General features: G+C 35.4%; 1 protein-coding gene across 2 annotated transcripts in view; it reads left to right on the top strand.

Annotated features, from left to right (window-relative positions):
* The first annotated feature begins 2,066 nt into the window (after positions 1–2,066).
* Positions 2,067–24,558, top strand: part of LOC121938123 (UTP--glucose-1-phosphate uridylyltransferase-like) — a 36,758-nt gene continuing 14,266 nt past the window's right edge. The window contains exons 1-5 of one of the 2 annotated variants that reach the window (XM_088075045.1): positions 2,067–2,250; positions 8,471–8,586; positions 10,797–10,904; positions 13,553–13,738; positions 13,832–13,965. In XM_088075045.1, the coding sequence (XP_087931171.1) occupies positions 8,488–8,586; positions 10,797–10,904; positions 13,553–13,738; positions 13,832–13,965 (527 nt within the window). In that variant the 5' untranslated portion in view covers positions 2,067–2,250; positions 8,471–8,487. Of the gene's footprint in view, positions 2,251–6,355; positions 6,588–8,470; positions 8,587–10,796; positions 10,905–13,552; positions 13,739–13,831; positions 13,966–24,558 lie in introns of those variants that run through there. The other variant, XM_088075044.1, reaches the window with a different exon arrangement.

Here is a 24,558-nt window from a genome sequence, read left to right on the forward strand (position 1 = left end):
GAGTAAAGTCACAATATTACGAGAATAGACTCATATGAGAATAATGTCAAAGTTTTAGGAGAAAAAAACGAAATTTATGAAAATAAACATAATATTTTATAAAAATATAAATAAAATATTTTATGAGAATAAAGTTGAAATTTTACGAGAATTAAATCGTAATTCCACTAGAAAAAAAGTTGTAATTTTACAAGAATTTTACGAGAATAAAGTTGTATTTTTCACAAGGAAAAAAACTAACTTTATGAGAATATACCTTTAATTTTACAAGAATGAATTTGTGATTTTACGAGAAAAAAACTAAATTTATGAAAACAAACTTGTAATACGAGAATAAAGCTGAAATTTTACAAGAATTAAATTGTAATTTCACTAAAAAAAATGTTGTAATTTTACAACAAAAAAAGTTGTAATTTTACAAGAATAAAGAAACAAGGAAAAAAACTGAGAATATACTTTTAATTTTATAAGAATAAATTTGTGATTTTACGAGAAAAAAAACTAAATTTATGAAAATAAACTTGTAATATAGCAAGTTGAAATATTGCGAGAATTAAATCAGAATTTCACTAGAAAAAAGTTGTAATTTACAAGAAAAAAAGTAATTTTATGAGAAAAGGTATATTTTTACAAGGAAAAAAATAACGACTTTTAATTTTACAAGATTAAATTTGTGATTTTACAAGAATAAAGTCAAAGTTTTAGTAGAAAAAAGTCGTAATTTTACAAGAAAAGTCACAATTTCACAAGAATAAAGTCGGAATTTTATGAGAAATAATATAGCTTTAAAGTTTTGGAAAGACCATAGAAAACCTGTGTAATAACAGATTCAAGGACTGTTGGAAATGTGAAAGTCTGACAATTTGTTTTTACCCTTTCTGGCTGTGGTAAATTGTAAAAAACAAAAAAAAAAGTAATAATAATTTGAAGAAAAGAAATTGACACATTGTTTTTTAAACTTGCCCTAACTTTTTTAAAGAAGAAATTGCCCAAAATGCTTTAAAGCAAAAAAAAAGGTCTTTTTTTTAAATTGAGACAAAATCAACATTTTTTCTTTAAAAATTGCCAAAGATAAAAAAGACCAAATTAAAAAGATCTCCCAAAATTATTATTATTATTATTTTTTTAACTCTTTAGAAGATTAAAACAAACTAAAACTTAAATATATATATATATATATATATATATATATATATATATATATAATTTTTATATTCATTACACATTTTAGGTGATCACAGAGTTAAACATGGACTCAAGTTGTTAGTATTTATGATGATCATTTTCTCTCCATTTTAAAATTTGGATAAAAACTGAAAAACTTAAAGGAACTGTAACTGATGAGGGTGATTTCTGACAGTTAAATGACTTTTTTTTCATGAAGTCCTTCAGTGTTTATTGTAATGAGTGATTTAAAACACATGAGGGCAGCAGCGACCAACTCAACATAAAGTGACACCTGAAGATTTGTGTGTGAAAGTAAATGTTTTTGAGGTTAAACACACGCATAATAATAATAATGAATAAATAAATAAATTTAATAAAATAAAAGGCTGGTGCACAGTATTGATTTAAAGACCTGTAATACAAGCAGGATAAAAAAAAATATAAATCTATCTAAGACTGCAGTATGTGCAGGTATCAACATGTAGAAAAAATAGTATTTAAGATGATAAATCATAAAAAATTAGATCAAGCTGTAAAACTTAAAGTTAAATCTGTGAAATTTCTAAAAATGGTTACATTTGCAAAAGAATAAACAGGGACTGACTCAAAAATGGTTAAATTTGGAATAAAAAAATAAAGTGGATATAAAACTGAATAAAATTTATGACAAATGTGACAAAATATGCGTAAAATGTATAAAACAATGGATGCATGTAAATAAAATTGAAATAAAAATGTTATTTCAAAAATAAAATAAAGATTTTGGAGTAAAAATAGACCATCCTTAGTGGGCGGGACATGTTGACAGCTCCCTCTGATTGACGGGCTTCTTCGACCAATCACAGTTGTGGTTCAATGCTTGTGCGTGCTACGTCACCGCGTTGAGCAGCGTGCTGGTTGACAGCCGCAGAAGCTAACAGCAGCAGGAGGATGAAACTGCAGTTTTTAACCCTTTAAGTCGAGTTTTTGCGTCTCAAACCGAGTCCTCCCGGTCTCATAGGTAGTCTGTCCCGGCGTGAGGGTGTCCGTGTTGTCCTCGGCGGTGTTTTTGAGGCTGTCCCGGTACTTTGACGGTGTGTCCAGGTGGGTGAGAGCTCCGTCTGTCAAACCTGCGGCTGTTTGAGCACCAAAAGTTTCAGATAAAACTGCTGTTTCTGCACTCTGAGCCATTTAAATGCCAATTTAAAGCACTTTAGACGTGTGTGTGTGTGTGTGTGTGTGTGTGTGTGTGTGTGTGTGTAAGGCTACACAGAAAAATTTAAATCTCCACACAATAATAATATGAAATACCTAAAGCAGGGGTAGGCAATCTGTGGCTCTGGAGCCACATGCAGCTCTTTAGCTGCTCTCTAATGGCTTCCAGTGGCTCTAGGTCTTAATAAATGCTTACATTTTCCACTTCTGGAAAACCCACTGAATCATTATATGAAACTGAATTAATATATGTGTCATACATCTATGGCCTTGTGCCTTTTCTTTAAATGTTTGCCATACCTCAATTATGGTGGCTTGTCTCGAGTTTCCCTTGCTTGGCTAGTTTTGTACTACAAATCAAAAAGTCTCAGAGGAAATCTTAACAAGATTTGTTTGCTTTAACTGCCAAATCTAAAAAGTTAATAATATAATCACTAATAGCCCACTGTAGAGTAGCCACATTGTTGTAAAACATATCAATAAATACTTATTTAGACAAATAATGTTGATAGACATATTTAGACTTAATAGGCTGTGTTACGTTAATTATAAGGCTCAGACAGGTTTTTTAAATTATTTTTGGTCAAAAATGTCTCTTTTTTGTAAAAGTTGCTGACCCCTGACCCAAAGAAACAGTGTATCAGTTTTGCAATTTTGTATCAATTTTAATCTAAATCAAATTCTAATGATACAAAAGAATGGATTATCATATCTAAAATTGCTTCTTTAAAAAAAAATCAACTTTATTAACCCTGAAACTTAGTGTAGAAAATAATAATAGTAAAATAATTGAAGAAATGGCCCCAAAGCTAGCGAGGGATTACTAGAAATGTGCAAGGAAATTACCTGAAAAAAAAAAGAAACAATAACAGGAATTGACCTGGAAAAATGCCTAAAATGTATAATAATTCTGCAACATAAAGTTTAACTGGAACCTAAGCAAATTGTTTTGATTTCTCTGAAATCACAAGGGGGCAGCAAGCTATGCAATAAGACATGGCCCGAAAAATTTGCAAAAAAAAAAGATTTATAAGAAAATTACTTGAAAATTAGCACATAAAAAAGACAAAAACCAACAAGAAAATGTCCTGCTGAAAATAAAAAATACCTATTAATTTATTTAATATTTAGTATTTTTTTCCCGTAATGTATTTTTTTAGATAGTTTTGGACATTTTTTGCTATTTTAAAATATATTATTTATTAAAATTATTTTCTAATAATCCTCCCCTCTTAAAAAATACATTTCGGTAAAATTTTTTGCACTTTGTGGGGCTTTTCTAGCCAACTTGGTCGTTGCCTTTTCCATGTTTTCCATGTTGGTCGTTGCCTTTTCCCTCCATGTTTTCGGAAGAAACCAAACCAGTTTGCTCAGTTGTCAAAAGGATGTACAGTTTATAAAATGCATCTTAAAGCAGCACAAGAAAACTGATGTCGATACAGGTTTCAAATGGTTAAATGTGTCATTATCATTATTATAAATATAGATTTTCTCTTGCATTTTTCATATGTTTTACATATTTTACCAAGTTGCTCATTGTCTTGTTTTTGAGAGGAATTGCAAGTAGTAGTGCAAAGTAACTCCAGGTTTCAAAGGGTTAAAAAGACCGAATAATAAAACGTCCGACTGAAAAACAAATGGCACATAATAATAATCTATAGTTGGAGACCTCATTAAACTAAAAAAAAAAATCAAAAACCTCCAAGAGAAGAATGATTTAAAAAATTTAAATTTGTAAATAGCTCATGTTCAGATAATAAATATAAAGTAAATATGACGTTACTTTAACGAGACATTTCATAGTGCTTTATATAATACACCAAATTAACCCCAGGAAATATTAAAATACATTCAGCAGATGTGATTTTGAAAGGTGCTAAATTAAAAAAAATAAAATAAAAATAAAATACATTTGAAGGATCATTTAGATTTGGTAACTGTAAACACGTTTTAAAATCACTACATATTAGTATTTGAGTTGACCTTTTAAACATACGACGTAAAGGTCAACTCAGATCACCAACTGTTGAAGCACCGGACGTTACTGACAGCTGCACCTGACGGACTCACAAATCAACCGCGACAATTTCAACCACATTTCCAAATCTGAAGTTTTAAGTTTTAGTTTTAAAGTTTTAAAGTTTAAAGTAAGATTTAAAGTAATTGTTATTATTTTTATTTTTTTGTAGCTTGATTTGTCTTGATTTAATGTATAAAAATAAATGTTGTTGCCAATAATAATAATAATGATTTTTTAAAATTTATTTATTTACTTTTTTACATTTTTACTGACTTTATGTATTTACTGAACTAAAATATAAAAAGTAATTTTATGATATTATGTTGACTTCAGCATGGAAAGTAAAAGTACAAGTGCATGCTGTAAATACAAAAGTCAGAATTGTGAAAATGATGATGCTTATTTCTTAACATATAAATCCTCTTAAAAATGGAGCGCATATTTCATTTGAAGAAACACGTGCTCTATGTATAGTGTGTTTTTCCTCTGCAGCAGTTTGTTATGTTTGACTTGAGCAGTACGTAATTGATCTGTTGGTCCGGTCAGAGCTGATCAGGTCGATTGATAGATGAGAGGAGCAGCTGCTGAAGAGACGATGAATGCAAACTTTAAGACTCAGCACAAAGAGCCGTTAAGATTCACTTTGACTGCGTCTGATGTTATGCTGCTCCGCCTGTGCACAGAGTACACTCTGCGCTCCAGGAGTGTGGTGCACTTAATAATCAAACGCAAAATAGAGTCCAGCAGCACTTCTAATGAACGGTCCAGCTCCAAAAATAGAAAATGTAACTGTATAGAAGATGTTTTGTTCTCCACGCTGGCGACAGGCCTGACCGGAGACATAATGTTTTCAAGCTGTCCGTCTTTCCAAACATACGTCTGGACGTCTGTCCCACTCTTGTGAAAGCAATATCTCAAGAACACTTTGAGGGAATTTCTTAAAATTTATCACATTCACTTAGACTCAAGGATAAACTGATTATATTTTGGTGGTCAAAGGTCAAGATCACTGTAAGCAAGTTTCCATTAACCCTCAAATTGTGGAAATTAAAATTAGAAATATAAGATACACCCGATAGAAAAGGGTAAATTTCCAAACTATTGCTTAAGTTTTGCTCAAATCTATAATGGAAACCCACCTCGTGGCCTCGTCTGTCTTGAGGGACCTTTAGGGAATTTCCTCAAATTTGATACAAACATTCTCGTGGACTCGAGGATGAACTATTTAAAGTTTGGTGTTTAAAGGTTAAGGTTGCCTTGCCTTGCAAATTTTCGTGAATGCAATATTTGAAGATGGTCGTCAGGGAGTTCCCCCAATTTGGCTCAAATGTCCGCTCAGACTCAAGAATGAACCCTTTAGAATATGGTGGTTGAAGGTCAAAGGTCAAGGTCATGGTGACCCTCATACAACATGTTTTCACTGACATGGATGTAAATTCTAAACGAAACTCAACTGGTATCAACTGATATTGAAGTGAATTTATAATTCACTTCAATATCTGTTTATTTATTGCAATTAATATTGATATTTAGATATTTTGTTAAACTTTATAGCTTATTTTTTGTCACAACGAGCAGCTATAATTTGTATTATTAATTTAAACCTGCAAATTAACTTAAATTATCAAATAAATGTATTGTAGTAAAAAGTACAATATTTATCTAGAATGTAGTGAAGTAAAAATATAAAGTAGTAAAAAATGAAGATACTCAGATGAAGTAAAGCACCTCAGAACTGTACTTCAGTAAAGTTTATTTTCACTAACCGTTACGCTGCTTGTTTTCTTATTTTTGTCTCAGGATGTAAAAACAACAAACTAACTAAACATTTAAAGTTCTCACGAGAGTGTGACACACACGCACACACACACACACACACTCTCTCTCTCTCCGTCCGGCTGTGTGTGATTGGTGTGTGTGTCTGTGGGCCGGCCTTGTGTCGCGCTCAGGGTCGGCGCTGCAGATCTGAGAGCTTCCTCTGAGCTGAGGATGAGGAGGACGGCTGTTGTTCTCTGACAGCTGCCGACTTTAAGTTTCTTTTCTTTCTTTGGGACCATTTTAAAAAGAAATTCTTATCAAACACATGGACTCACTGTGAGCCGACACACCTGCCGCCAAACACCTGCCGCCCGCTTTCTTTCCGCACATCGTTTCGCTGCCTCTTGTTTTTAAGCAGACTTTGGTAAAATGTCTCTAACTGTAGCTGGTAAGTTTGAATCCAGATTTTCAGACAGTTTTTGGATCTTTTTTGTGTGTGATTTAACTTTTGTCTTTCCGCAGATGTTAGTGAGTCATTTTTGTGTTTCTCAGAGCCAATCTGACCTGGTATTTACGTAAACAAAACTTACGAGGTTAAAGTAGAGAACGCTTTTGTTTTTTAGAAAGGTTTGTCTCATAAAATTCATCGTAAAATTTATATAAAAACAATTAATCCACAAAACTCAAAAAGAACAATTAATCCTAAAAGTTTCATTTTTTAGCATTTCATTTTAGATTGCAGCTTTAAAATCTGTTTTTATAATGATAATAATATAATTATAAGAATACGCCAATCTGTCAAATATTTTATTGGACAACCAAACTGTAAAAAATATGCTTCTGTCATTCAGTGAACTGGTAGAAAGTTTGTCGCCGGTGTTTGTAATTTTTTACGTTTTAGCTTAAATTTAAGCTTTGGTTTGGTTTGCAATGCCTGAAGCTTGAAAAGTCTTCAGAATATGTTAGTTTTATTTTTTTTGTGTGTTTTAGTTAAAGTGTGACTCTGTTGAATAGTTGTAGAGATGAACTGAACGTGTGTTTCTCACTTCACAAGTTTAATGAAAAGTTTTAAATAATTTAAGGAGCAAATAAACGGCCATTTGTCCTCGGAGTTCTACAGGGGTTAATTTGATTTAACTTTGTATTATTGTCAGAAAAAATTCGAATATTTGTCCTGCATCCCGGGACATCAACTGTAACGCAAAACAACCAAACAACAAAACCGTACAGCAAATATCGCCGTTTTTCCATAGGCCCACTTGGAAGTCAGCAAATAGGATTTTTCCGTTGTATTTTGGGTTATTGTAAAAAGTTCTGTGGCAAAGAAACATTTATGATGCTTTCACGTTGTGTTCAGCAGGATAATCTTCACAAATGAACACCTCTTTTATGATTTTTGAAGCCTTAACGCAATCGCCAGAAGTAAAAAACTAGTATTAGGCTGTGACCTAACAACATAACGGTCACATGATTTAATCGCCGCCGAGGCTGTAAAGACGAGATCGACATGATGACAAAGTTTCAATTAGCTGCTTGTTCACAACAAGTCTCTTTAAGACACACTGAAGCTTCAAAGTTCACAGTGGTGTTTTTATCGATGTAAAAGCCCCCAAGCTTTTGTTACCGCAGACCTCATTGAAAGTGCAAAAATGCCGACTAATTTTGGGCGGTTTTAGGATTTCTTCCTGCACAACTTAGTATGGAAGATATTTTCAGTGCAGATACAACTTTTCCGTTTTTTGTATTTTTTCCATGTTATTTTGCTGTGTTTTTATCTACAGTACTGCTGTTTGGGGGGAATAATTGTTGTTAATGTGACTAAAATGTAATAGTTTTGATTGCAGACTATAGATCGAGTTTTTGGAAACACCAAGTTTTCACACCACACGTGCTGTAATGTAGTTACACAATTTCAAAACTTGCTTCATCTGACTCAAGTTGTTCAAGGTCAACTTGTGTTTAGGCTGCAGCTGCCAATATTTTGCAGTTATTTTCTTTCTTTCTTTTTTGTTTTTAACTAAAACTTGTCCTTTTTCTTGTCAGAAAATTAAAAATCTCCTTTTTTTTGTGGCGATGCCTCAGTTTACCTTGTTTTTACGTTGTGTGTAAATAATGTCATATTGTGCTCTGCAGGTTTTTGTAAATTGATTCATTTAAAACTAACAAAGTTTTCTTTGTAAAGAGCAGTCCGTCTTCAAATGCAGTCTGAGTTAAAGTGCAAACACTGTTTCTGCAGCAGTGTGTGACCTCAAACATGCTGATAAACAGCTTCTTCTCGGGGTTTTCTCTGTGATTTAAAGTGAAATTAAACTGAAGATGGTGTGTTTGCAGACCTGACCAGAGGAGCGATGACAGAGTTCCAGGAGAAGCTCCGTCAGCAGCACGAGGAGTCGATGCACCGCGAGCTGGAGGCGCTGCTCAGTACGGCCAACAAGGTCGAGGCTGAGGTGAGAAAAAACTGCAGATATCCTAAAAAACTCCTCGAAACATCTCGGATTGTACCTGAAACACCTCACAACGTTATGAATCAGCTGGCTGTCTGTTGCAAAGCTTTCAAAGCGGGCACCAGATATAAAAAGGTTAACAGCATTTTTAACCAGTCTTGTTTTTCTTTTTTTTTTTTTTTTTGATTATTTTTTCGCTTTTGCCTTAAATACACAGGACAGCTTTAGAAATGGGGAGAGAAAGGGATTAACATGCAGCAAAGGGCCACAGGATGGAATCAAGCTTGCGGCAGCCTTTGTACATGGGGCGCCTGCTCTACTAGGTGAGGTACTGGGGGCCCCAGTTTTAGTTTTCTTGAGAGACTAAGGACTCACCATTACATACGGAGACAGAAGACAGGTTTCCATTAACCTGAACATTGTACAAATTGAAATTGTGAATGTAAAATACAGAATGGAAACATTAGGCGTCAATTTCGAAAATACAGTTTTTACGCTTGCGTGAGGTGGTATTTCAGGTGATCGGAAAAAGCCAAATTTTTGCAATGGAAACACTTTTTGGCGTAAATCTGTAATGGAAACCTTCTCCGTCAGAAACAGCTGCCTTCTGCTTTGTTTGTGTTTAATTCATGTTAAACTACATCAGTTCAGTTTGAGGCGGCATTAAAACATTGTAAAAAGTCCTTCATGTGAATCTGTGGACCACAGATTGCAGTTATGGTGGCACACGAGGTAACAAGTGTCAAAGGCTAATGTATCTGCTGCAAATATTTGTAAAGTATTGCATACAGAGAGTCCACCGGGTCATCTTATCACACAGATAAAACATCGTCTGCAGGAAGAGTTTTGGCCTGCTGGCTGAACATGAGGTGAACAACCCTGAGTTTACACACACACACACACACACACACACACACACACACACACACATTTACTGCTGCTGTGAACATTTGGAGGACTTAATAGAGATTTTTAAATACAGTTGAGTTGCAGCAGTTTATCAAAGTAAAGCTGGAAAAATGCTTTTTTAACAAACATGAAAACAGGAGCAATAAAGACAACCTGATACGAGAGCAAATCTGAAATCTGATGATGTTCAATATTTTCTTTACTTCTTTTGTGCCATTGAGCTCCATTGTTGTTAAACTGTGAAACTGGGTGACATGTTCGTCCTTTACCCTGAACGAGAGTTGAAGCGAAACACGATGAATTTGTCGACCAGAGATACTCAGCTTACTTTGCTAACGGGCCACTTTTGCACAACGTCAGCAGGTCAGGAGCCAGTAACAGCAGCTCTGTACACGTTTCTAGGATTTTATGGCATTTCTAAGATTTTAAAATGTTTCTAGTATTTAAGGACGTTATTAGGACTTTAGGATTTTAGGATGTTTCTCAGATTTTAGGACATGTCACTGATTTTAGGACGTTGCAAGGGTTTTAGGATGTTTCTAGGATTTTCAGATGTCTCAGATTTTTAGGACTTTTCTAGAAATCTGGACATTTGCAGGATTGAAAACAGCATCATAGAAGCTTTGACAAATCTCAGAAAGTGCTGCAGCTGCTTTTTAATGATGATCGGAGGCGTTTTCTTTTTGTTTGTTTTGTTCATTGTGTTAATGTGGCTGTTTAACTTCAGGTCTGAGAGGTTTTTACTCGTTGGATGGTTTTTAACATTGCAAATTGAAGCTGAGCGCCTCCTTTAATAAGTCCTCCAAAAACAATGACCTCAGTTTTGTCTAAATTTAACTGAAGAAAACTGAGCTTGTATTTGACCACAGTGCCTCGGTGATAATGCTATGTAAATTTGTGCGTCGTCTGAATAATCAAGGTAACATATTTTGTCGTTTTTCCAAACCTGAGGACAGAAGTGTGTAGATGTTGAACAGAAGAGGCCCCAGTATAGAGCCTAGGGGATCTTCGCATGTCATTTTTGTCCGTCAAAAGACCAAATCAATGGGCCTCAGGCAGAAAGCAAAAAAGTTCTGAGAGGTGGACTAACTTTTTTTTGTCTGGGATTTTTATTCTAATTTTTTGACTGTAAGAAAAACATCAGACTTCTACATAAAGATGTTGATGCGTGCTTCCAAATATTTTGTAGTAAATCATCATTTGTTATTTGGCGTTTTTATTGGGGTTTTTTTGCTGTCACTGATGCTTCAGTTTGGTGTGGTCGTTCAGTTTTTCTGATGTTTTTGTGTTTTGTTGTGTTTCAGATCTCCAGAAAAGATTTTGATGGCTTCAAGAAGCTCTTCCACAGATTCCTGCAGGTCAAAGGTCCGTCAGTCGACTGGGCCAAGATCAACCGGCCGCCGGAGGGCTCGGTAAGCTTCAGATACCAGAGGTCACACTGTTTACCAGAGGCCAGGACCTCATGTTGCAATCCTCTGTGCTGCAGTCCAAGGTCAGTGGTCAAATCGAGGCCCAGCTCAGAGACCACAACGGCAAAGTGGTGACTGACCGTACAGGACATCGGGAGTAGCTGTTGTGCATTAAAGGAGCAGTTCACCCAAAGACAGCAAAAGTTGTAGCTGACTGGTTCTGCATTCAGACACCTTTTACAAGTCAGTTAAGTTTCGGTTTTACTCCGAGGATTGCGCCCCTCTGAATATGCTCAGCAGTGTTTCGTGAGTTCTCAGGAAAGTTTTACGAACATAAAACCACCACGGATCAAAAATTCACCACAGAAAGATTCGTAATTGGCCTTGTTTGCTGTCGGCGGTGGGCTGCAGGGGATTTTTTTTTATCGAGGGAGGCCGTGCGGTAGACCGAACGTGTGCTGGATGTTTCTCTCTCTGTTGATGATGCACGGAGATGAAATCGATCCGTCTGATCATCTGACTGAATGTCGGTCTGTTCCTGCTTCAGAAACAAGCTAACGTAACCGGATCTGAGTACAGAGAACACTCAGGCTAAAGCCAGCTATTTATCAGCACGGTGACATTTCACACACGCACACGCACACGCACACGCACACACACACACACACACACACACACCGTCCGTCCACTCCTCAGTGTTCCCAAAATACTCGAGCAGAGTGAAGGTTAGGACTAAGAATAGTCTGACCGCCGCAGCATTCGAAAGCCTGGTTTTAGGGCGCCGAGGTCGGGCAGACGGTGACATTTGTCTCCAGTGGGACAGTGTGTGGACGCAGCTGGGGCTTCAACCCCCCGTCCACCCCGTCACATGCTGACCCCTCCAACGTCACCCGCTCAGGCCCAACTGCCGTGAGTCCGTGAATAGGACGGCGTTATTGTCATGGAGGCTCATCTGAGATGGTGAAAGTCTATATGATGTGTGACTTATGCAAGTCTCACACACACACACACACACACACACACACACACACAGATATGAACCATGAATTTTAATTTTCACTGAACTTATCAGAAAAAGTTGCAGGGAATTTTCTGTATATGTGTTTGAACGTTTCAATCGTGATTAAAGATTTTGTGTTGTTATATTCCAAATTCTAAATTTCTATTATCTGTTATATTTTCTTTTAAATTTCTATTGCAAATGCATATTGAATTATGCAAATATCCATATATATACATATACACACACACATATATGCTGATCACAGTTCCTGAAGTCTAAACATCATCAAATATTGAACCGTGTGACATTATCAGGCTGCTTGATAATGAGGTAAAATAAGGTTGTCTCGGATCCTGACGGTCTAACAGCCGTCTGATCTGTCAGTTTGCTCTCAGTCTGACCTCGACCTCGACCTCTTCCTGTTTAGCTGCAGATTTACGCAGTTTCATACTGTCAGTAGCCTCCCGAGGACACGGTTAAACATATGTTTTCTCATTTTTTTGTTTCTTTTATATGTTTATGTTTTTCGGGCAGGAAATTCAGCGTTTAGAGACAGAACAGTTCAGAGTATCCTGAATTCATCAGGTTAGAGGCGTAAAAATGCCTGTCTGTGCGCCGCCTCTTAATATGTTTATTTCTGTGATATGATATTTTCTTTCTCATTAAACTACGATTGTATTCTCGTAAATTACACGTTTATTCTCATAAAATTGCTACTTTTTCCTCGTAAAACTGATTTTATTCTCATGAAACAGTGACTTTATTCTTGTAATATTGTGAGTTTATTCTCAAAATTACAAATTCATTCTCATAATATTGCAACTTTATTCTTGAAATCAAATTTTTTTCTAATCCTATAGAAAAGAAAAAAAAACAACAAAATGACCTCAAGAAAGTTCTATTATTGTCTTTTTCTTTAATATAATCTTATATAATCTATAATCTCTATAATATATAATCAAAAATTATTTTTTTTTAATGACATCTAATAACTCCCCTCCCCAACCAGCTAATTTTTAAAAAAAAATAATAAAAAAATGATAATCTTTTACTGATTTTTGCAGTTTGCAGGACATTTCTCACCAAGATGCTAATTATGTTTTATTTCATGTTTGAGAGAAATCAAAGCAGTTTTCTCTGGTTTAAGAAGAACAGCTGATGTCGATTCAGGTGTTTAAGGGTTAAAAACCGAGCCGACATGGCTGACACCAACGAACTGCGTAGATCTCCTGGTTCAATCTAGCTTAAAGAAGCAAAAGTGTGCACGCACATCCGATCCAAAAGTGAGAAAACAGTCAAAAGGTGAAATAAAAGCTGCATAGCTGCGGGGCAGCTGGTATCACTTATCTGATGCTCCAAAGTTTCGAGGAAAACAGCTTTGACGTATCAGCTTACCTTTGTCATAAAATTCAGATTTTTATTCTTGGAAAATTAGTACTGTAATCTTGCAATATTACGAGCTTATTTTATAAAATTACTAATTTTTTGCTTATTCTGTAATCTGAAGAGTTTATTCTGGAAATCTGACTTTTTTCCGCTAACATGGTCCAGTTCCTCTGTTGTATGTAAATAAGAACAAAATGACTCACACATTTTGTCAAACTGTTGTGCTGAGTTAAAACTGTCCTTTAAACGTGTCTCTGCTCAGATCCAGCCGTACGAGAAGATCAAGACGAAGGGTCTCCCTGACAACGTCAGCGCCAGCCTCAACAAGCTCGCTGTGGTCAAACTCAACGGCGGTCTGGGAACCAGTATGGGCTGCAAGGGCCCAAAGAGTCTGATCAGCGTCCGCAACGAGAACACCTTCCTGGACCTGACCGTCCAGCAGATCGAGGTACGAACAAACGCCGCGACGAGCCGCTCCGCGACCGTCGGACCTCTGCGGATCAGACCGAGCTGAGCTCTGTGTTTCTGTTTTTGTTTTCAGCATCTGAACAAAACCTTCAACGCCGACGTGCCGCTCGTTCTCATGAACTCCTTCAACACCGACGAGGACACGAAGAAGATCCTGCAGAAATACAAACACCACCGCGTCAACATCCACACCTTCAACCAGAGCAGGTACGGCAAACACAGGCCGCCGTACACACAGGGGGCGCCACAGAGCTGCAACAAAGTCCCCGCCGTACACCGCCGTGTACTATTACACACAAGCAAACAACGGACTTCATTCTCCAAAGGTCGCTAAGACGATTTCTTCTCAAAACCCACTCATGCGCTTTTTACAAAGATTCAATGATGTTTTCATATTTGGGATTTTTTTGGAGTTTGCATGCCAAATTTCCTCAGCATAGTATAGCATAGCATATCGAAAAACTTCAAATTCTGACACGTGGCATAAAACGTCTAGAAACGACTAATACCTCGCCGAGATACGAGTCTGTGTCTCCTCTTACTCAGATACCCGAAATAATTGAACGCCACCTCAGACCTGCGAGAGGGTGGCTTATTAGAGAGGTAACGTGTCTTTTTCTTTTCGGAGAGATGGATGCCCAACAGTGTTTACTTTCACTGTTGACCAGACCAGGAGGTAAACCCTCGGCCCGAGAGGTCGAGCACGTCCGGCTCTACGTAGCCAAGCAGCAGGCTGAAAGTTCGGTTTTGTCCAGCAGCCTGTTTCTTTTTGTCGTTTTTAGACATTTACCAGATTCTCAGAAGGATAAAAACAGCCAGGGAAAAAGGTTAAAACTGTGCGAGGATGGCTTTGTTCAGATGGCTTTGTTTGTTTTTGACATTTTTCTCCATACTATATAGTATTGCTTTTTGGGTCATTATTTCAACATGCCATTTTATGCACTTTTCAGCTGGTTGTGGGACGTCATTTTTTTGACATTTTTCGCCACACTATAGCCTTGCTCTTTGATTCATTTTTTGGACATCCCGTGTTATTGTGTTTTTGGCCATTTTTGCAACGTTCTATGCTATGGCGTGTCTCTGCATGATATTTAATGCAGTTTTCAGCTGTTTTTAGCAGTTTTTGGGAAATGTCATTTTTTGACATTTTCACCATACTATAGCCTTGCTTTTTTTTTTGGGTCATCTTTTCAACATGCCATATTATGGCTTTTTTAGCAATTTTTGCAACTTTCTATGCTATGGCGTGTCTCGGCATCCTATTTCATGCAGTTTTCAGCTGTTTTTAGCAGTTTTTGGAAAATGTCATTTTTTGACATTTTCGCCATACTATAGCCTTGCTTTTTTTTTTTTAAGTCATTTTTTCAACATGCCATATTATGGCTGTTTTAGTAATTTTTGCACCTTTCTATGCTATGGCGTGTTTCGGCATGCTGTTTAATGCTGTTTTGAGCTGTTTTTAGCATTTTTTGGGAATTGTAATTTTTTGACACTTTCGCCATACTATAGCCTTGCTTTTTTTTTTTGGTCATTTTTTCAACATGCCATATTATGGCTTTTTTAGCAATTTTTGCAACTTTCTTTTCTATGGCATGTCTCGCACGCTATTTCATGCAGTTTTCAGCTGTTTTTGCAGTTTTGGGAAATGTCATTTTTGACATTTTCGCCATACTATAGCCTTGCTTTTTTTTTGGTCATTTTTCAACATGCCATATTATGGCTTTTTTAGCAATTTTTGCAGCTTTCGATGCTATGGCGTGCTTCGGCACGCTGTTTAATGCTGTTTTGAGCTGTTTTTAGCAGTTTTTAGAAAATGTCATTTTTTGACATTTTCGCCATACTATAGCCTTGCTTTTTTTTTGGGTCATCTTTTCAACATGCCATATTATGGCTTTTTTAGCAATTTTTGCAACTTTCTATGCTATGGTGTGTCTCGGCATCCTATTTAATGCTGTTTTGAGCTGTTTTTAGCAGTTTTTGGGAATTGTAATTTTTTGACACTTTCGCCATACTATAGCCTTGCTTTTTTTTTTTTAGTCATTTTTTCAACATGCCATATTATGGCTTTTTTAGCAATTTTTGCAACTTTCTATGCTATGGCATGTCTCGGCACGCTATTTCATGCAGTTTTCAGCTGTTTTTTGCAGTTTTTGGGAAATGTCATTTTTTGACATTTTCGCCATACTATAGCCTTGCTTTTTTTTTTTTTGGTCATTTTTTCAACATGCCATATTATGGCTTTTTAGCAATTTTGCAGCTTTCTATGCTATGGCGTGTTCGCACGCTGTTTAATGCTGTTTTGAGCTGTTTTTAGCATTTTTTGGAAAATGTCATTTTTTGACATTTTCGCCATACTATAGCCTTGCTTTTTTTTTGGGTCATCTTTTCAACATGCCATATTATGGCTTTTTTAGCAATTTTTGCAACTTTCTATGCTATGGTGTGTCTCGGCATCCTATTTAATGCTGTTTTGAGCTGTTTTTAGCAGTTTTTGGGAAATGTCATTTTTTGACATTTTCGCCATACTATAGCCTTGCTTTTTTTTTTTTTAGTCATTTTTTCAACATGCCATATTATGGCTGTTTTAGTAATTTTTGCACCTTTCTATGCTATGGCTTGTTTCGGCATGCTGTTTAATGCTGTTTTGAGCTGTTTTTAGCATTTTTTGGGAATTGTAATTTTTTGACACTTTCGCCATACTATAGCCTTGCTTTTTTTTTTTTGGTCATTTTTTCAACATACCAAATTATGGCTTTTTAGCAATTTTTGCAACTTTCTATGCTATGGTGTGTTTCGGCACACTATTTCATGCAGTTTTCAGCTGTTTATAGCAGTTTTTGGGAAATGTCATTTTTGACAATTTCGCCATACTATAGCCTTGCTTTTTTTTTTAAGTCATTTTTCAACATGCCATATTATGGCTGTTTTAGTAATTTTTGCACCTTTCTATGCTATGGCGTGTTTCGGCATGCTGTTTAATGCTGTTTTGAGCTGTTTTTAGCATTTTTTGGGAATTGTAATTTTTTGACACTTTCGCCATACTATAGCCTTTCTTTTTTTTTTAGTCATTTTTCAACATGCCATATTATGGCTTTTTAGCAATTTTGCAACTTTCTATGCTATGGCATGTCTCGGCACGCTATTTCATGCAGTTTTCAGCTGTTTTTTGCAGTTTTTGGGAAATGTCATTTTTTGACATTTTCGCCATACTATAGCCTTGCTTTTTTTTTTTGGTCATTTTTTCAACATGCCATATTTTTGCTTTTTTAGTAATTTTTGCAGCTTTCGATGCTATGGCGTGCTTCGGCACGCTGTTTAATGCTGTTTTGAGCTGTTTTTAGCAGTTTTTAGAAAATGTCATTTTTTGACATTTTCGCCATACTATAGCCTTGCTTTTTTTTTGGGTCATCTTTTCAACATGCCATATTATGGCTTTTTTAGCAATTTTTGCAACTTTCTATGCTATGGTGTGTCTCGGCATCCTATTTAATGCTGTTTTGAGCTGTTTTTAGCAGTTTTTGGAATTGTAATTTTTGACACTTTCGCCATACTATAGCCTTGCTTTTTTTTTTGGTCATTTTTCAACATGCCATATTATGGTGTTTTTGTAATTTTGCAACTTTCTATGCTATGGCATGTCTCGCACACTATTTTTCATGCAGTTTTCAGCTGTTTTTTGCAGTTTTTGGGAAATGTCATTTTTTGACATTTTCGCCATACTATAGCCTTGCTTTTTTTTTTTGGTCATTTTTTCAACATGCCATATTATGGCTTTTTTAGCAATTTTTGCAGCTTTCGATGCTATGGCGTGCTTCGGCACGCTGTTTAATGCTGTTTTGAGCTGTTTTTAGCAGTTTTTAGAAAATGTCATTTTTTGACATTTTCGCCATACTATAGCCTTGCTTTTTTTTTGGTCATCTTTTCAACATGCCATATTATGGCTTTTTTAGCAATTTTTGCAACTTTCTATGCTATGGTGTGTCTCGGCATCCTATTTAATGCTGTTTTGAGCTGTTTTTAGCAGTTTTTGGGAAATGTCATTTTTTGACATTTTCGCCTTACTATAGCCTTGCTTTTTTTTTTTAGTCATTTTTCAACATGCCATATTATGGCTGTTTTAGTAATTTTTGCACCTTTCTATGCTATGGCTTGTTTCGGCATGCTGTTTAATGCTGTTTTGAGCTGTTTTTAGCATTTTTTGGGAATTGTGATTTTTTGACACTTTCGCCATACTATAGCCTTGCTTTTTTTTTTTTGGTCATTTTTTCAACATACCAAATTATGGCTTTTTAGCAATTTTTGCAACTTTCTATGCTATGGTGTGTTTCGGCACACTATTTCATGCAGTTTTCAGCTGTTTATAGCAGTTTTTGGGAAATGTCATTTTTGACAATTTCGCCATACTATAGCCTTGCTTTTTTTTTTTTGGTCATTTTTTCAACATACCAAATTATGGTGTTTTTGGCTGTTTTAGAAACTTTCTATGCTATGGTGTGTTTCGGCACACTATTTCATGCAGTTTTCAGCTGTTTTTAGCAGTTTTTGGGAAACGTCATTTTTTGACATTTTCGCCATACTATAGCCTTGCTTTTTTTTTGGACATTTTTTCAACATGCCATATTATGGCTTTTTTAGCAATTTTTGCAACTTTCTATGCTATGGCGTGTCTCGGCACGCTGTTTAATGCTGGTTAGAGCTGTTTTTAGCAGTTTTTGGGAAGTGTCATTTTTTGACATTTTCGCCATACTATAGCCTTGCTTTTTTTTTTTGGTCATTTTTTCAACATGCCATATTATGGCTGTTTTAGTAATTTTTGCACCTTTCTATGCTATGGCTTGTTTCGGCATGCTGTTTAATGCTGTTTTGAGCTGTTTTTAGCATTTTTTGGGAATTGTAATTTTTTGACATTTTCGCCATACTATAGCCTTGCTTTTTTTTTTTTGGTCATTTTTTCAACATGCCATATTATGGCTTTTTTAGCAATTTTTGCAACTTTCTATGCTATGGCGTGTCTCGGCATCCTATTTAATGCTGGTTTGAGCTGTTTTTAGCAGTTTTTGGGAAGTGTCATTTTTTGACATTTTCGCCATACTATAGCCTTGCTTTTTTATTTTCTTCATTTTTTCAACATGCCATATTATGGCTTTTTTAGCAATTTTTGCAACTTTCTATTCTATGGCGTGCTTCGGCACGCTGTTTAATGCTGTTTTGAGCTGTTTTTAGCAGTTTTTGGAAAATGTCATTTTTTGACATTTTCGCCATACTATAGCCTTGCTTTTTTTTTTTTGGTCATTTTTTCAACATGCAGTATTATGGCTTTTTTAGCAATTTTTGCAACTTTCTATGCTATGGCGTGTCTCTGCACGCTATTTAATGTGGTTTTTACTGTTATATTTTGACATTTTTAGACATACTATACTAATTTAGAATTGAGAAAACGATCAACAATTCTAACCTAAAGTATGTCGAAAACTGTCAAGATATGACTTGTCCAGCAACCTGTTTCTTTTTTGCCTTGATTTTGTCTTTTATTAGCCACATACCAGATTCTCAAAATGATGAAAAGACGAACTCACAGGGATGGTAGAAAAAGGTTAAAACTGCTGGAGGCAGGCTTTATTCAAAGACAGAAACATCAAAAGCATAAATCAAAAGCAACAAGTACATTAGTCCTTTTCACGAGAGTTGCATAAACCTTCTTACACAAGATCTAAGCACTCGAAGACAATAACATGAAAAGCCCCCAAAAGCACACTCAGTGATCTGTTGTTCCTCTTTAGCTGGAGATCCTCGTCATCATCGCTGTCTCCACTGTCCCTCTGTCCCTCTGTCCTCATTGGCTGGTCTTGGGGTGTCAAAGAAAACAATTGTGGAATGGTGGAAACTCTTAAGCAGCAGTTTCTGGTGAATGTCATTTTTTGACATTTTCGCCATACTATAGCCTTGCTTTTTTTTTTTTTGGTCATTTTTTCAACATGCCAAATTATGTCTGTTTTAGTAATTTTTGCAACTTTCTATGCTATGGCGTGCTTCGGCACGCTGTTTAATGCTGTTTTGAGCTGTTTTTAGCTGTTTTTGGAAAATGTCATTTTTTGACATTTTCGCCATACTATAGCCTTGCTTTTTTTTTTTTGGTCATTTTTTCAACATGCCATATTATGGCTTTTTTAGCAATTTTTGCAGCTTTCGATGCTATGGCGTGTCTCGGCACGCTATTTTTTGCAGTTTTCAGCTGTTTTTAGCAGTTTTTGGTAAATGTCATTTTTTGACATTTTCGCCATACTATAGCCTTGCTTTTTTATTTTCTTCATTTTTTCAACATGTCATATTATGGCTTTTTTAGCAATTTTTGCAACTTTCTATGCTATGGCGTGCTTCGGCACGCTGTTTAATGCTGTTTTGAGCTGTTTTTAGCAGTTTTTGGAAAATGTCATTTTTTGACATTTTCGCCATACTATAGCCTTGCTTTTTTTTTTGGTCATTTTTTCAACATGCCATATTATGGCGTTTTTAGCAATTTTTGCAACTTTCTATTCTATGGCATGTTTCGGCACGCTGTTTAATGCTGTTTTGAGCTGTTTTTAGCAGTTTTTAGAAAATGTCATTTTTTGACATTTTCGCCATACTATAGCCTTGCTTTTGTTTTTTTGGTCATTTTTTCAACATGCCATATTATGGCTTTTTTAGCAATTTTTGCAACTTTCTATGCTATAGCGTGCTTCGGCATGCTGTTTAATGCTGGTTTGAGCTGTTTTTAACAGTTTTTGGGAAGTGTCATTTTTTGACAATTTCGCCATACTATAGCCTTGCTTTTTTTTTTTTGGTCATTTTTTCAACATACCAAATTATGGTGTTTTTGGCTGTTTTAGAAACTTTCTATGCTATGGTGTGTTTCGGCACACTATTTCATGCAGTTTTCAGCTGTTTATAGCAGTTTTTGGGAAATGTCATTTTTGACAATTTCGCCATACTATAGCCTTGCTTTTTTTTTTTTGGTCATTTTTTCAACATACCAAATTATGGTGTTTTTGGCTGTTTTAGAAACTTTCTATGCTATGGTGTGTTTCGGCACACTATTTCATGCAGTTTTCAGCTGTTTTTAGCAGTTTTTGGGAAATGTCATTTTTTGACATTTTCGCCATACTATAGCCTTGCTTTTTTTTTTTGGTCATCTTTTCAACATGTCATATTATGGCTTTTTTAGCAATTTTTGCAACTTTCTATGCTATGGCGTGTCTCGGCATGCTGTTTAATGCTGTTTTGAGCTGTTTTTAGCATTTTTTGGGAATTGTAATTTTTTGACATTTTCGCCATACTATAGCCTTGCTTTTTTTTTTTTGGTCATTTTTTCAACATGCCATATTATGGCTTTTTTAGCAATTTTTGCAACTTTCTATTCTATGGCGTGTCTCGGCATCCTATTTAATGCTGGTTTGAGCTGTTTTTAGCAGTTTTTGGGAAGTGTCATTTTTTGACATTTTCGCCATACTATAGCCTTGCTTTTTTTTTTTTTAGTCATTTTTTCAACATGCCAAATTATGGCTTTTTTAGCAATTTTTGCAACTTTCTATGCTATGGCGTGTCTCGGCACACTGTTTAATGCAGTTTTGAGCTGTTTTTAGCAGTTTTTGGGAGATGTCATTTTTTGACACTTTCGCCATACTATAGCCTTGCTTTGTTTTTTGGGTCATCTTTTCAACATGCAGTATTATGGCTTTTTTTTAGCAATTTTTGCAACTTCCTATACTATGGCGTGTCTCTGCACGCTATTTAATGTGGTTTTTACTGTTATATTTTGACATTTTTAGACATACTATACTAATTTAGAATTGAGAAAACGATCAACAATTCTAACCTAAAGTATGTCGAAAACTGTCAAGATATGACTTGTCCAGCAACCTGTTTCTTTTTTGCCTTGATTTTGTCTTTTTTAGCCACATACCAGATTCTCAAAATGATGAAAAGACGAACTCACAGGGATGGTAGAAAAAGGTTAAAACTGCTGGAGGCAGGCTTTATTCAAAGACAGAAACATCAAAAGCATAAATCAAAAGCAACAAGTACATTAGTCCTTTTCACGAGAGTTGCATAAACCTTCTTACACAAGATCTAAGCACTCGAAGACAATAACATGAAAAGCCCCCAAAAGCACACTCAGTGATCTGTTGTTCCTCTTTAGCTGGAGATCCTCGTCATCATCGCTGTCTCCACTGTCCCTCTGTCCCTCTGTCCTCATTGGCTGGTCTTGGGGTGTCAAAGAAAACAATTGTGGAATGGTGGAAACTCTTAAGCAGTAGTTTTTGGGAAGTGTCATTTTTTGACATTTTCGCCATACTATAGCCTTGCTTTTTTTTTTTTGGTCATCTTTTCAACATGCCATATTATGTCTGTTTAGTAATTTTTGCAACTTTCTATGCTATGGCGTGTTTCAGCACGCTATTTAATGCTGGTTTGAGCTGTTTTTAGCAGTTTTTGGGAAATGTCATTTTTTGACACTTTCGCCATACTATAGCCTTGCTTTTTTTTTTGGTCATTTTTTCAACATGCCATATTATGGCTTTTTTTAGCAATTTTTGCAGCTTTCGATGCTATGGCGTGTCTCGGCACGCTATTTTTTGCAGTTTTCAGCTGTTTTTAGCAGTTTTTGGTAAATGTCATTTTTTGACATTTTCGCCATACTATAGCCTTGCTTTTTTTTTTTTGGTCATTTTTTCAACATGCCATATTATGGCTTTTTTACCAATTTTTGCAACTTTCTATGCTATGGCGTGTTTTGGCACGCTGTTTAATGCTGTTTTGAGCTGTTTTTAGCAGTTTTTGGAAAATGTAATTTTTTGACGTTTTCGCCATACTATAGCCTTGTTTTTTTTTTTTGGTCATTTTTTCAACATGCCAAATTATGTCTGTTTTAGTAATTTTTGCAACTTTCGATGCTATGGCTTGTTTCGGCACGCTGCTTAATGCTGTTTTGAGCTGTTTTTAGCATTTTTTGGGAAATGTCATTTTTTGACATTTTCGCCATACTATAGCCTTGCTTTTTTTTTTTTGGTCATTTTTTCAACTTTCCAAATTTTGTCTGTTTTAGTAATTTTTGCAACTTTGTATACTATGGCTTGTTTCGGTACGCTGTTTAATGCTGTTTTGAGCTGTTTTTAGCATTTTTTGGGAAATGTCATTTTTTGACATTTTCGCCATACTATAGCCTTGCTTTTTTTTTGGGGTCATTTTTTCAACATGCCATATTATGGCTTTTTTAGCAATTTTTGCAACTTTCTATTCTATGGCGTGCTTCGGCACGCTGTTTAATGCTGTTTTGAGCTGTTTTTAGCAGTTTTTGGAAAATGTCATTTTTTGACATTTTCGCCATACTATAGCCTTGCTTTTTTTTTTGGTCATTTTTCAACATGCCATATTATGGCGTTTTAGCAATTTTGCAACTTTCTATTCTATGGCATGTTTCTGCACGCTGTTTAATTCTGTTTTGAGCTGTTTTTAGCAGTTTTTAGAAAATGTCATTTTTTGACATTTTCGCCATACTATAGCCTTGCTTTTGTTTTTTTGGTCATTTTTTCAACATGCCATATTATGGCTTTTTTAGCAATTTTTGCAACTTTCTATGCTATAGCGTGCTTCGGCATGCTGTTTAATGCTGTTTTGAGCTGTTTTTAGCAGTTTTTGGAAAACGTCATTTTTTGACATTTTCGCCATACTATAGCCTTGCTTTTTTATTTTCTTCATTTTTTCAACATGCCATATTATGGCTTTTTTAGCAATTTTTGCAACTTTCTATTCTATGGCGTGCTTCGGCACGCTGTTTAATGCTGTTTTGAGCTGTTTTTAGCAGTTTTTGGAAACGTTATTTTTTTTCATTTTCGCCATTCTATTGCCTTTCTTTTTTTTTTGGGTCATTTTTTCAACATGCCAAATTATGTCTGTTTTAGTAATTTTTGCAACTTTGTATACTATGGCTTGTTTCGGTACGCTGTTTAATGCTGTTTTGAGCTGTTTTTAGCATTTTTTGGGAAATGTCATTTTTTGACATTTTCGCCATACTATAGCCTTGCTTTTTTTTTGGGGTCATTTTTTCAACATGCCATATTATGGCTTTTTTAGCAATTTTTGCAACTTTCTATTCTATGGCGTGCTTCGGCACGCTGTTTAATGCTGTTTTGAGCTGTTTTTAGCAGTTTTTGGAAAATGTCATTTTTTGACATTTTCGCCATACTATAGCCTTGCTTTTTTTTTTGGTCATTTTTTCAACATGCCATATTATGGCGTTTTTAGCAATTTTTGCAACTTTCTATTCTATGGCATGTTTCGGCACGCTGTTTAATGCTGTTTTGAGCTGTTTTTAGCAGTTTTTAGAAAATGTCATTTTTTGACATTTTCGCCATACTATAGCCTTGCTTTTGTTTTTTTGGTCATTTTTTCAACATGCCATATTATGGCTTTTTTAGCAATTTTTGCAACTTTCTATGCTATAGCGTGCTTCGGCATGCTGTTTAATGCTGGTTTGAGCTGTTTTTAACAGTTTTTGGGAAGTGTCATTTTTTGACAATTTCGCCATACTATAGCCTTGCTTTTTTTTTTTTGGTCATTTTTTCAACATGCCAAATTATGTCTGTTTTAGTAATTTTTGCAACTTTCTATGCTATGGCTTGTTTCGGCACGCTGCTTAATGCTGTTTTGAGCTGTTTTTAGCATTTTTTGGGAAATGTCATTTTTTGACATTTTCGCCATACTATAGCCTTGCTTTTTTTTTTTTGGTCATTTTTTCAACATACCAAATTATGGTGTTTT

This window comes from Plectropomus leopardus, chromosome 3 (genome assembly GCF_026936395.1).
Source record: "Plectropomus leopardus strain MGB_pleo_1.0 chromosome 3, ASM2693639v1, whole genome shotgun sequence".
In the NCBI taxonomy this organism is placed as follows: Eukaryota; Metazoa; Chordata; class Actinopteri; order Perciformes; family Serranidae; genus Plectropomus; species Plectropomus leopardus.